We start from the raw sequence: 14,248 nt of genomic DNA, 5'->3' as shown, positions 1-14,248 counted from the left end.
CTTCTCCTGAAGGCACTGACACTTACTGTCACCATTTCAGTCCCTAACCTGTGGCTGTTTAAGTGTGAGCCAAGATAGTGTTGACGGGCTGTTTAACCACACAGTAACTCACATCAGAGCCTGATTTTACACTCCCTCAATTTCTGTAGAGCTCTAATTTCTAGCAGGGGTTACTGGATACTCAAACCTGGTTGATTACTCTTCCTTAAAGGGCTGGTCCAGTCCATTACAGGTAATTTTTTTTAATTATTCGTTCATGGGATGTGGGCGTAACTGGCGAGGCCAGCATTTATTGCCCATCCCTAATTGCCCTTGAGAAGGTGGTGGTGAGCCGCCTTCTTGAACCGCTGCAGTCCATGTGGTGAAGGTTCTCCCACAGTGCTGTTAGGAAGGGAGTTCCAGGATTTTGACCCAGTGACGATGAAGGAACGGCGATATATTTCCAAGTTGGGATGGTATGTGACTTGGAGGGGAACGTGCAGGTGGTGGTGTTCCCATGTGCCTGTTGCCCTTGTCCTCCTAGGTGGTAGAGGTCGTGGGTTTGGGAGGTGCTGTCGAAGAAGCCTTGGCGAGTTGCTGCAGTGCATCCTGTGGCTGGTACACACTGCAGTCACAGTGCGCCGGTGGTGAAGGGAGTGAATGTTTAGGGTGATGGATGGGGTGCCAATCAAGCGGGCTGCTTTGTCCTGGATGGTGTCGAGCTTCTTGAGTGTTGTTGGAGCTGCACTCATCCAGGCAAGTGGAGAGTAGTCCATTACACTCCTGACTTGTGCCTTGTGGATGGTGGAAAGGCTTTGGGGAGTCAGAAGGTGAGTCACTCGCCACAGAATACCCAGCCTCTGACCTGCTGTTGTAGCCACATTATTTATTTGTGTAGCTGGTCCAGTTAAGTTTCTGATCAATGGTGACCCCCAGGATGTTGATGGGGGATTCGGCGATGGTAATGCTGTTGAATGTCAAGGGGAGGTGGTTAGATTCTCTCGTTAGAGATGGTCATTGCCTGGCACTTGTCTGGCGTGAATGTTACTTGCCACTCATCAGCCCAAGCCTGGATGTTGTCTTGCTGCACGTGGGCAAGGAGTGCTTCATTATCTGAGGTTATGCAAATGGAACTGAACACTGTGCAATCATCAGCGAACATCCCCATTTCTGACCTTATGATGGAGGGAAGGTCATTGATGAAGCAGCTGAAGATGGTTGGGCCTAGGACACTGCCCTGAGGAACTCCTGTAGCATGTCCTAGGGCTGAGATGATTGGCCTCCAACAACCACTACCATCTTCCTTTGTGCTAGGTATGACTCCAGCCACTGGAGAGTTTTCCCCCTGATTCCCATTGACTACAATTTTACTAGGGCTCCTTGGTGCCACACTCGGTCAAATGCTGCCTTGATGTTAAGGGCAGTTACTCTCTCCTCACCTCTGGTGCCAGTCTGTATAGGCCTACTGCAGTGCATTACAGGTGGTGCCAGTCTGTACCGGGCTGCTGCGGTCCGTTACAAGTAATGCCAGTCTGTACCGGGCTGCTGCGGTCCGTTACAAGTAATGCCAGTCTGTACCGGGCTGCTGCGGTCCGTTACATGTAATGCCAGTCTGTACAAGGCTGCTGCGGTCCATTACATGTAATGCCAGTCTGTACAAGGCTGCTGCGGTCCGTTACAGGTAATGCCAGTCTGTACAAGGCTGCTGCGGTCCGTTACAGGTAATGCCAGTCTGTACAAGGCTGCTGCGGTCCGTTACAGGTAATGCCAGTCTGTACAAGGCTGCTGCGGTCCATTGCAAGTAATGCCCGTCTGTAAGGACTACTGCAGATTGTTTAATTTCGCTTTCTGCATCCTTCGTTTATCCTCGGGAATTTTTGATCGAGCCATGTCTAACTCCTGTCTGATCCAACTTCGATTAAAGGCTCAGGCCCGTCAGATTATTTACAGTGTTTTACATTTGAATCTGGTGAAAAGGGAGAGGGAGAGAAATGTTGCATTTCTTTAGGAATAAAATGACAATGGAAATTAGCTCGGGATACAGGTTCACCATGGGATTGATTCCGTTCGGTACTTGGTAGGTGTGCCCATTTAAAAATACTGAATTTAAGAATACCAGTTCTTCATGTTAGTGAAAGTTGGGAATGGTCTGACCCATTCCACACGCCAAGACCCAGAGAACTTTCTGGTGTATCCCCTTGTGCGATGCAGATACTGGACCTTTCCCTGTAAACTTTTTTTTTTGTTTGTTGTGTCATAGTGCGTTCACCACTGGTGTATTTTCTCTAGAAACTTCAAGATATATACCAGAGCCACAGAAATGTCCGGCTTGACCCCCCGTGCACCAACACCACTGCCTGCTCCAGCTACCTGAATGACCCAAAGGTCCGGAAGGCACTGCACATTCCTGGCTTCGTGCAGAAATGGGAGATGTGCAGGTAAAATTCAGTCCCTTACATGTATCGCACAGAATTATGTCAAAGTTGACAGTGCAAAGGTAGAATTCCTCATGCCGTCCTGTTCCTGTTGTGATTTGACACAAGAGTTGTATGTTTGTTTGGGGGTGATGAGGGTTGTGTCCCAATCAGTTGTGTCCCTGTGCTAGGGAGGATCAATTTAGTTAATGAATTACCCCAAAGTGTGAGTCATGCTAGAAGTATTAGTCATGTTAAAATCTCGTGGTGGATGGAGTTTTGATACACTTGCAAAGTCGCACAATGATTTTTATGTATGGTATAAATGGTGTGCGAACAGTCACGCTATGCTTGGGACATGGGCGTAAATATGGCTAGTGTGCTCACAGCCACAGTGGATGAGACAATATGACGATCTCACCGTCCTTTGTAATGCTTCTACCCTCCTGTATGCGGAATACTTAACATTATACTGTGCCTTCTACTTTCACCAATCTTCATAAAGTGTCACTCCTGCCTTGCAACACTATGGATCTACTTGCACATCCTGTTATTCTGTTTGACTTGATAATTGTTGCTACATGGTAAAACATGTAATGACCACAAATCTTATTCCTATTCCATCTAGTCTACTGATGTATCTGACTTTGGGAGGTCACAGTTGCTGTTTTGAGCATTGGTCTTTTTCTACAAAATGAAGCATTGTTCGCAGCCTTACTTTACACAACCTACACTGGGGTCACAAACCAATATGTAAATTGGTGAGGGCCAAGGACAGATTTCCAGGGGCCTGCACTAATCCAATTATAATGTGGAGATGCCGGGGATGGACTGGGGTGGACAAATGTAAGGAATCTTACAACACCAGGTTATAGTCCAACAATTTTATTTTAAAATTCAAGCTTTCGGAGATTATCCCCTTCGTCAGGTGAGTGAATGAATAAGAGGTTCTCAAATCGCATATCTTATATTAGGCTGGGACACCATCACACCAATCAAAAGGTGTCATTGGTGTTCAGACAGGTTAGCCACGGAAAACAGTAGGCCCCAGTATGCTGAATACACATTGTGTCAAATTACACAGACAGAGAGAAAGAGACCCAAAAGGCAGAGAGAGAGAATATTAAAAACAGAACTTTTTTGCCCCCCTTGCTGGTGGGATTATGTGTAGCGTGACATGAACCCAAGATCCCGGTTGAGGCCGTCCTCATGGGTGCGGAACTTGGCTATCAATTTCTGCTCGACGATTTTGCATTGTCGTGTGTCTCCAATTATATGCATCATCAATAACAACGGGAGTAGTTATTTAGCCATTTATCCAAATTAGAGCTGCTGTCTCGATCCTGTAAGCTTTCTCCTTGATCACTAGTCACTTGTGAGGGACTGAATCAGATGCTTTTTAAAAACTGAGATGTGTAGCATGCACCGTGTTCCTCTCATCCAATAATTCTTGCATGTTCTGAGAATTTGCTAGACGTGCTCTACCATCACAGACTCAGGTGGGCTTCTCCTAACTCTTTTTCCTACTGTAGCTGGCCTGCTGATATGAGTGATGTTGTCTAGCTCGCCCCACACTTATTCCAGATAAATTCAGCTTTTTTCCTTCGACCCCACCCCCGATGTCTGAAAAACATAATTGGTGCCACCCGTGCTGAATTCAATGGTGCAGCTGTCTGGAGAAGAATGTGCGGTGTTAATGGTCCAATGCTTGTCTTGGTCTCTCGATCCATGGATGGACATTCAGTAGTGATGGCTAAGTCTTGTAGGAAAGCAGAACTAATCTTTGCTGTGTTGGTTTGTTTTAAAACTGTGGCCTGCCGACTCTGAGTATCCGGAGGGTTGAGATGTCATCAGATCTCTGTCCAGCTAGGGTGCGGAGATACCACGTACGACTAGTACAATGCCTTGGAATGGTTTTTTTTTCTGCATTGATTGACTGGGACATTGGGGTAACTTTAACCTAACTCGCTGGGCGGGAAACTCACGGGATCAGGTGGAACTCCGGTTTTACACCCCGCCCAATATTACTCTCCACTGATTTCAGTGGAGTGTATAATCAGGCAGAGGGAAAAGCCCATGTTTCACCCGCTCTCATCAGTTTGCTGACGGGCGGGTTAGGTTAAAATTGCCCCCATTATTTCTGTTGCTGTGCACTAATTAAAAATATTTTCCGCAAGAATAGTACTGTTGTCCTGGGAATGGCTGATGCCATCTTTCTGGAGTTAAGACAGGTGGGAGTGGGGTGGGTGGAGGTGGGGGGAAGTTTCCCATGGAGTCGATATTTGCAGGAAGATCCCAGGGAATGTGTAGATGGTCCTCCTTCGAAAAGTTCAAAGACCAATGGATTGCCTTTAACTATTTTTTTGCTCCTGTTTAGTTTTACAGTGAATGTGCTTTATCGTCCCATCTACAGTGATATGAAGGACCAGTACCTGAAACTGCTGGCCACCAGGGTAATTGAAACATCACTCTTTCCACTCTGCTGTTTTATTCCAAGTCGGCCACTAACATGCACACTTTCCAGCGGGGGGGGGGGGGACGGATCACGGATCACTATCAGGAGCTGATTCCCCTCCCCCCAATGTAGTCTAGCCAATTGAATCGAAAGGGAATGAAAGAACTTTCTTTTATGTGGTGTCCTTTGCTTTCATCAGGATATCCTGAAGCACTTTGCAGTCGGAGTTGCTTCTGAAGCGTGGTCACTGTTGTAATGTAGGGGAACGTTCAGCAAATTTGCCACTTGTGGGACTTTGCTGTGTGCAATGAGATAAATGACCAGCTAATCTGTTTTGATAGTAGTTGAAGGAGGAATGTTGGTCAGGACATCAAGAGAACTCCCTGCTCCTCAACTAATGGTTCTTCGGAATCTTTTAGCACTCCCACTGCTGCCTCAGCTTGCTTCAGCTAAGTCGGCACAGTCCAGGGGCCAAACCTGGGACTATCTTCTGGTCTGGTACCACACCAGGTGATGTATCCACTCACCCTGTTGCACTCAAGAAATATGAAGAGCCACAAGATAATTTCTCTTTTTTTTGCATGTCCTGTGCTCGAGAAGGTGACCAGCTAACCAGATCAATGCTGCATTGAACCAGGAGCTGGGAAGCATGCACTAGTGATCTGGAGACAGCTGTGCCTCTCCCTGTGGAGAAGCATCTGGCCCCAGCTCTGTACAGCCCTTGGCCTCAGTGGAATGGGCCATGAATGTGTCCCCCTTTGCTGTACTGAATATTGGACTCGAACCAAGTGTCACTATGCAAGATATTTATTCCCAGTATCCTATGAATAACTTTACAGTCATGGATACTTATAATTTGTATTTCAACTCTGACACGTAGAATGGACTTCCATCAGAGTCAGTCCATGTTATTTCACTGAGGTTCTTTGAGAAGGAGTGGGGTGATTGACAGGAAGTGAGATTATAGGTTAGGCCTAGGTGATCAGCTATGTTACACAGTATGTTGTAATGTTGGAGGTAAGAATGTGGGGGAAGCTCACTGTTTTGGATTTTAGGAGGTTTTACCCAATTATAAATTGTCTTCCTCAAAAATTTGGGATTGGATTAGTTGGAGACCATGACAGGGTGGTTGTGCATGGTGGGTAGGAGGGAGTGGATATAATGTTATTTTCCCATTTCATGTCTTATGTGAAGGCTTGAAGCTGGGATTAGAATTCTCTTCCGCTTACCTGAAGATGAATTGTAAAAGCTTTTTCATTTTAGACACAATAGGGGCCATTTTAACTTTGTCCGATAGTGAAAATGGGAGATAGGGAATCGGCAGCCTGCTTTACATCTCTCCTGATGGTTATGGGATAAATATTGCCAGGACACCAGATATGATGATGTTCATTGAGAGATAAATATTGGCCAGGACACCAGGGAGAACTCCCCTGCTCTTCTACGAAATAGTGCCGCGGGATCTTTTATATCCATCAGAGGGCAGGCGGGGCCTCAATTTAACATCTCATCTGAAAGGCGGCACCTCCAACAGTTTAGCACTCCCTCAGTACTGCACTGGAGTGTCAGCCTAGATTATGTGCTCACGTCTCTGGAGTTAATACGGTGACTATTGCCTGTTAGCTGTCAACCTACAATGCAGATACTTTCCAGTCTCTGAATTGAATTTTAAGTTGCGATTTCTTCTCCTGTATCAATTTGGCTGTGCTTCTGACGACAGCAATACCAGATCCTGGTGTATAATGGAGACGTGGACATGGCCTGTAACTTCATGGGAGACGAGTGGTTTGTGGAGTCGCTTCAACAGAAGGTGAGTTTTTTCTGCGATAGTTCAAGGTTTGGATGTGACTTTTTGCTGTGCTCAGTTATCAGTGGCTTTGAGTTGTGTGGAAGTTGCACATCACTATCAATCGTGTACATCTGCATATGGTTGAGAGTAACATTTCACACAGAGCCTGGGTGTACAAAGGGTCAAGAGGATATGTAGAGCCTGGGGAAATGCAGTATGTTGTACACCAATGCAGACGATGCAGTTATTTTATGCATAAGTGGAATTTTTCTTGTACGTGAGGTAATTGATCTGACCAATGCAAACCACCGATAGTTCAAGAATAAACCTGTCAAACTGCTGTGTGCTTGCTCGCCCCCATGGTGGAGTAGGAGCAGTAACTGTGGTAACTTCCTCACCATTACTGACTGTAAACCGTGTCCACAGTGCAGGAAGAATTGCACAGTCAAGCAACAGGGGAGGAAATCACTAAACAGCTGAACAAAACCAAGATAATCTCTTACGGAAGTCATCTCCTGATACCACTGCTCACTCCTCCCTTACACACCCTCTTCGGCCATGAGTGCTGCATGATTTATTAGTGCAAAATACAAAGAACCATCCTAATACCGAGTCTCCACACAGTGGGCGTGCTTCAGCTAAACAAGTACTACACACTAACATTTTGTTAAGAGCAGCAGTTTCAGCCAATCTCTTAACCAAAGGCCACTCTTCAGAATGCTGCATCATTTGCAGTACAGGGTGATAGAAAGCAAGAACTTGTATTTATATAGCGCCTTGCACGACCTCAGGATGTCCCAAAGCACTTCACAGCCATTGAAGTGTAGTCACTGTTGTAATGTAGGTAAAGCAGCAGCCAATTTGCGCACAGCAAGATCCCACAAACAGCAATGTGATAATGACTGGTTAATCTGTTTGTGATGTTGGTTGACCGATTAAAAATTGGCTAGGACACTGTGGATCTTCTACATCCACCTGAGAGGGCAGATGGTACCTCTGTTTAACGTCTCATCCAAAAGATGGCAGCTGACAGTGCAGCACTCCCTCAATACTGCACTGGAGTGTCAGCCTAGATTTTTTTTTTGTTCAAGTCTCGAGTGGGACCTGAACCCACCACCTTCTGACTCGGAGGCGAGAATGATACCCACTTAGCCATGGCTCTGTGTGCAACTATTCGGCTTGGAGATATGCTTGAAAGGGAAAACATTGCCTGTTATGGGGAAAGAACAGAGGAGTGGGACTAATTGGATGGATCTTTCAAAGAGCTAGCATAGGCCACCTTCTGTGCTGTAAGATTTTAATGATCTGATTCTCCAAATAGTGAGATCCTGATTTCAATCATTCCAAATGGAGACCAGGCACAAGAAGAGAAATGAAACTACAGGGGCAGTAGGCGGATTATACTAGGACTCTGTCACTTGCCGTATGGAACCTGGGATAACCCAGTGTCTCAATACTATTTTCTTGCCGCTTCTCGCTGGTGACAAGGAGAGGAAACAGAACTGAATCTTTGTTTACTCACCATCCCATAACTTGGGAGCCAGTAAATGAAGGCACAAATATACATCAAGCACCAAGTCTGCTGAGTTCCCACCACTGGGAGGTGGGACCCTGGCCTGTTGTATTCCTATATTGAATCCAGATAACTGATTAATTGAAACGGTTGCTCTGCTTGTGAGCAAGATCTATCTAACTCGTGAGATCATTGCTATCCACTCCTTGGATTTGGTGACTTTGTATGAATAATATTTAGAGACCGCTCTATGGAAGATTAATTCAGGCAATGAGAAAAGCTTTGTGAATTGCAGTGCTGTGTTTTTTTTAAACTTGACCAACCTATGAGCCAAGGCGAGGACTGCATGGCACTACCATGGAGAAAATGAGATAAATCAAATAGTACCGGTCAGGTGATGCCAGCCTTGGGCATAATAGTCTCTTGTTTGCAGGAGAAAAGGAAGGCTGAGGGAGGGAAGGAGCTGTGGGTATTCAGATCTCTCTAGAATCATAGAATTCCATAGAATATACAGCACAAACAGACCATTTGGCCCAACTGGTCCATACTTTATGCTCCACATGAGCTTCCTCCCACCCTGCTTCATCTAACCCTAACAGCATATCCTTCCTCCCTCGTGTTTATCTAGCGTCCCCTTAAATACATCTTTGCTATTCGCCTCAACTACTCCGGCTCGAAGGAGTGAGTGTGATTTTTTCTATTTTCACTCAAAGGGTGGTGAGTGTCTGGAACGAGCTGCCAGAGGCAGTAGTAGAGGCGGGTACAATTTTGTCTTTTAAAAAGCATTTGGACAGTTACATGGGTAAGATGGGTATAGAGGGATATGGGCCAAGTGCAGGCAATTGGGACTAGCTTAGTGGTATAAACTGGGCGACATGGACATGTTGGGCCGAAGGGCCTGTTTCCATGTTGTAACTTCTATGATTCTAAGTTCCACATTCTAACCATTCTCTGGGTAAAGAAATTTCTCCTGAATTCTCCATTGGATTTATTAGTGACTATCTTATATTTATGGCCCCTAGATTTGGACTCGTCCACAAGTGGAGACATCTTCTCTACGTCTACCCTATCAAACCCTTTCATAACCTTAAAGTCTTCGATCAGGTCACCCCTCAGCCTTCTCTTTTCTAGAGAGAAGAGCCCCAGCCTGTTCAATGTTTCCTGATGAATATAACCTCTTAGTTCTGGTATCATCCTTGTAAATCTTAATTGTACCATCTCCAGTATCTGTATATCCTTTTTATCGTATGGAGACCAGAACTATGCACAGTACTCACAAAGTGTGGTCTAACTAAGGTTCTAAAGAAGTTATCAGTGCAACACAAACTTTATTCCAAGATACCTCTGCAGTCTCTTGGGATCTTCTGACATTCTTCACAAACGTGTTGTCAGACCCACATTGATGAGAGGGTTATTGTCACTGCCGTGTGGGACATGTGTTGGAAGCTCAGTTCCATGTGGCTGTTTTGTTTCCCCACAGGTGCTGGTGAACCGTCGGACCTGGCTGTATGATGACGGGAACGGCAGTCAGGTGGGCGGCTTTGTCAAGGAGTTCGCCAACCTTGCTTTCCTGACTGTAAAGGTATGGCCCCATAATGAGAGCATGAATTATAACCTATCTGGTATTTATACTGGCCTCTAAACAGTGGATGTGAAGAACTCCCCTGGGTGGCCAGTGGATAAAGGCACTTGACCAGCAGTGAGCTAGAGTACACGGAGAAGGGAGGCCCCAGGTTCCATCCCCATTCCGTGTCGTTAGCTGATCTTAGCCAGGGCAGCAAGTGGGGGAGCTACATACAGCCTCAGGACTAGGGAAATCAATCAGCAACCCCCGGCAGTAAGGGTGCAGGAAATCTTCCACCCTCCGTAAACATCAGTTCATCCAAAACTCTGCTGCCTGTATCCTGACTCGCACCGAGTCCCGTTCACCCATCGCCCCTATGCTTGCTGATCTGCATTGGCTCCCGGTCCACCATTTCCTCCATTTTTAAATTCTCATCCTTATGTTGAAATCCCTCCATGACCTTGCCCCTCCCTATCGCTATAACCTCCTCCAGCCCTATAACCCTCAAGAACTCTGCGTTCCTCCAACTCCGGCCTCATGTCCATCCCCCCATTTCCTTTGCCCCACCAATGGCAGTCGTGCCTTCAGCCGTCTAAGCCCTAAACTCTGGAACTCCCTCCCCAAAACTACCTCTTTGACCAAGCATTTGGTCACCTGTCCTAATATCCCTTTACCCCCTTGATGTCAGTTTTTGTCTGATTACACTCCTGTGAAGTGCTGTGGGACGTTTTACTACGTTAAAGGCGATATATATATGGGAGGATTGTATGGGCCTCGTGAAGAATGGTCACTTGGGTGAGGAAAGGGGGAAGTAAGGGTTGGGGAGACTGTACCCCATCACAAGTTGGGCTCTTCAGCAAAGGAGAAAATTTAGAAGGGAAAAGAAGTGGATGCAGATAATTAAGCATTGCGTTTACAATCATTGTTTCATCTAATCACGAAAACCTTTGATTCTCAGGGAGCGGGTCACATGGTGCCAACGGACAAACCAAAAGCTGCATTCACGTTCTTCAGCCATTTCCTACACAAGGAGCCGTATTGAGACCGACTGGCAAGAATTGCACCAACAAGTCTGAAGATTGAGGTCACGTTACTGGACAGTGTGCATCTACTAAGTACAAGATAGAGTTTGAAGTGTGTTCTGAGGCAGTATGTGGAAGGATTGAGTTGATGCCGTGGGCTGTGATAAATTCATGAAATATCACCTCAATCCGAAGAAGGTTATTGCTTCCTAACGCTCTAGAGCAGGGATTTTCAAATTTTTCTGTGTAAGGGACCCTTCTGCAAATATTGAATACCCTCAGGGGCTGCCTTTTAACTAATGGCACACTCCTGGGGACCGATCTCCCTGTGATAATTGGCGCACTTCTGGGGGACCTCCCTGTGATTATTGGCGCAGTCCTGTGGACTGACCTCCCTGCAATTATTGGCACACTCCTGGGATCTCCCCTCCCTGCAATTATTGGCACACTCCTGGGATCTCCCCTCCCTGCAATTATTGGCACACTCCTGGGATCTCCCTCCCTGCAATTATTGGCACACTCGTGGGATCTCACCTCCCTGCAATTATTGGCACACTCCTGGGGACTGACCTCCCTGCAATTATTGGCACAGTCCTGGGATCTCACCTCCCTGCAATTATTGGCACAGTCCTGGGGACTGACCTCCCTGCAATTGTTGGCACAGTCCTGTGGTCAGCTACCCAAAGTGGATCAATGCTTCTATTAGTGTATAGCAACAGAAATACTGAGCTAGTAAATCAAGAGATAGACAAATTCTGACTCCTGGATCCTGGCACCCAGTTCAGAAACTTAAATTTGAGTTTTGATTTTAACCTAGAGAAATATGATGATTTCTAACCTGTTTAAGGCCGTTGATATGAATGATATTAAAATTTCAAATGAACTGCAGATTCATCCATATTCAAGTGATTAGGCAAGTTTCTAGCAACAAGTGTGAACACAATGTACGCAATGGAAAGCTAAAAAAACTTTCAAGAGGGGAAGCTTAATGCGAGAAATTTGTGCGACTTTAAATTTTCTGCCTGCCGTTTCTGACCTTTGCTGCTGCGCCACGCAAAACAATTGCGGTTTAATTCCCTTCACAAATCTGGGACAATAAGACCCATGTAAGCACATCAAGAGTGCAGTCTCAGAGCTCCACAATTCGTGTACTGTTGTAACATTACTTTTATATCTGCTGTCTTTTACTGTAAAGGAGGTGCCTACGGATATCTACGTCTGCTGGCCATTTTTTAAAATCCATATACACAGCGAGTTATGAGTTAGAGGGCTAGAATATAAAGTGGAGGAAGTTTTGCTGCAGCTATACAAAGCCCTGGTTAGACCACATCTGGAGTAGTGTGTACGGTTCTGGGTACTGCACCTTAGGAAGGATATATTGGCCTTGGAAGGAGTGCAACGCAGATTCACCAGAATATTACCAGGGCTCCACAGGTTAGATTATGAGGAGAAATTACATAAACTAGGCTTGTATTCCCTGGAATATAGAAGGTTAAGGGGTTATTTGATTGAGGTTTTTAGGATTTTGAAAGGAATTGATAGGGTAGATAGAGAGAAACTTTTTCTGCTGGTGGGGGAGTCTAGGACAAGGGGACATAACCTTAAAATCAGAATCAGGCCATTCAGGAGAGAAGTTAGGAAACAATTTTTCATGCAAAGAGTGGTAGAAGTGTGGAACACTCTCCCACAAAAAGCAGTAGATGCTAGCTCAATTAATAATTTAAAATCTGAGATCAATAGATTTTTGCTAGCCAAGGGTTTTAAGAGATATGGAGCCAAGGCGGGTGGATAGAGTTAGGATACAGATCAGCCATGATCTCATTGAATGGCGGAACAGGCTAGAGAGGCTGAATGGCCTACTCTTCCTACGATGATCTGGAATGCACTGCCTGAAAGGATGGTGGAAGTAGATGCAATAGTAACTTTCAAAAGAGAATTGGATAAATATTTAAAAAGGAAAAATTGCAGGGCTATGGGGAAAGAGAGGGGAATGGGACTAATTGGCTCGCTGTTTTAAAGAGCTGGCACAGGCACGATGGGCCGAATGGCCTCCTGTGTTGTAGGACCTTCACCCTGTCGAGTGATTTGATTTTTTTTTCTCTTGGTGTGGTTGTGTCTTTTTAAACTGATCCTCACAGCTGCAAAGAAACGTGAGGGTGGAAAAGCCTGGAACTCAGGTACGTGGGGAATCTACTCTTCCCTTTACAGGAGATGAGGAAGACCGTTGCTGTGCTTCAGCTCCTCCACAGGTAGGATCCAAAGGCCGCAAGCACGCCTGCCAGTTCAGCTGATTGAAGATGCTGATGGAGGGGTGGAGCAGATGCATCCTTTGCTGAAGGCTTTCTGTTGCAGTTGCATACCTCTCCACTATAAATACTGCCATTCTGGCTCCATCTCTATAGGCCAATTATGCACTATAGTGAAGAATCGAATACCAGGGTAAATATTAGGAAGTTAGGAGTAAGAAGGGCAATCAACCTCTCTCACCCAAAGGGTGGTTGAGTTGTGGAATAGGTTAGCAGGAAAGGCCATCAATGCAGACAGTGTAAATGGGTTCGAGAGAGTAGAATGCATTTCTGGGTTGCGTGATGGTGGGTTGGTCTCTGGGGAAATAAGGGACAAACTTGTTCATTGTATTGGCCTTTTCCAATTCTTAAGTGTTTTTATTAATTAGGCACGGAGAGCGGGGCTCAGGCTATTGTATTACTTCCTGGGGGCAATCTGCTGTTTCCAGAGCTTCCCTGCAAGATAACATGATGCGGCTTTGTACCTTTTCTATGGGAAGACTCAGTACCTACAATATATGTGATCTGGTATGTCTTGGAATGCGCTAGTGTTCTCAAAAAGGATATGGATGATTTCTTTAAACTTGCAAAAATTTTAATAAAATTTCCTTTCAAGCACTTCAGTTGGTTTCTTATTAAAGAAGAAGGGACAATCCAGGCTGAGTAACTTATTCAGATATTTCTCTAACCAAATGTTTTTTGCTTATGTATTACATTCCTTTCTCTCTGTTACTCTTGTATTATTGTACAGCCTGCTCATTCAATATTATAATCTCATTCAATCTGCTGCCCATATCGTAACTCGCTTCAAATCCCGTTCCCCCATCACCCCTGTGCTCGTTGACCTACATTGGCTCCCGGTCCAGGAACACCTCGATTTTAAAATTCTCATCCTTGTTTTCAAATCCCTCCATGGCCTTGCCCTTCCCTATCTCTGTAACCTCCTCCAACCCTACAACCCCTGAGATCTCTGCACTCCTCCAATTCTTGCCTCTTGTGCATCCCCAATTTTAATCGCTCCACCATTGGCGGCCGTGCCTTCAGCTGCTTTGGCCCTAAGCTCTGGAATTCCCTCCCTAAACCTCTCCGTTTCTCTACCTCTTCTTTAAGATGCTCCTTAAAACCTATCTCTTTGACCAAGCTTTTGGTCACTTGTCCTAATACCTCCTTGCGTGGCTTGGTGTCAAATTTTGTTTGATAACGCTCCTGTAAAGTGCCTTGGCATGT

The 14,248-nt window shown here is 45.5% G+C and overlaps 1 protein-coding gene across 4 annotated transcripts in view; it reads left to right on the top strand.

Annotated features, from left to right (window-relative positions):
- ctsa (cathepsin A) overlaps nt 1–13,639 on the top strand; it is a 37,355-nt gene extending 23,716 nt beyond the window's left edge. For all 4 annotated transcript variants that reach the window (XM_068000718.1, XM_068000721.1, XM_068000720.1 and 1 more), the window contains exons 11-15: nt 2,269–2,417; nt 4,771–4,846; nt 6,569–6,658; nt 9,631–9,732; nt 10,673–13,639. In XM_068000718.1, coding sequence (XP_067856819.1) covers nt 2,269–2,417; nt 4,771–4,846; nt 6,569–6,658; nt 9,631–9,732; nt 10,673–10,756 — 501 coding nt within the window. In that variant the 3' untranslated portion in view covers nt 10,757–13,639. The remainder of the gene's footprint in view (nt 1–2,268; nt 2,418–4,770; nt 4,847–6,568; nt 6,659–9,630; nt 9,733–10,672) is intronic.
- The last annotated feature ends 609 nt before the right edge of the window (nt 13,640–14,248 follow it).

The sequence above is a fragment of the Heptranchias perlo genome, chromosome 19 (genome assembly GCF_035084215.1).
Source record: "Heptranchias perlo isolate sHepPer1 chromosome 19, sHepPer1.hap1, whole genome shotgun sequence".
Lineage (NCBI taxonomy): Eukaryota > Metazoa > Chordata > Chondrichthyes > Hexanchiformes > Hexanchidae > Heptranchias > Heptranchias perlo.
This window is presented reverse-complemented; position numbering and strand designations above follow the sequence as displayed.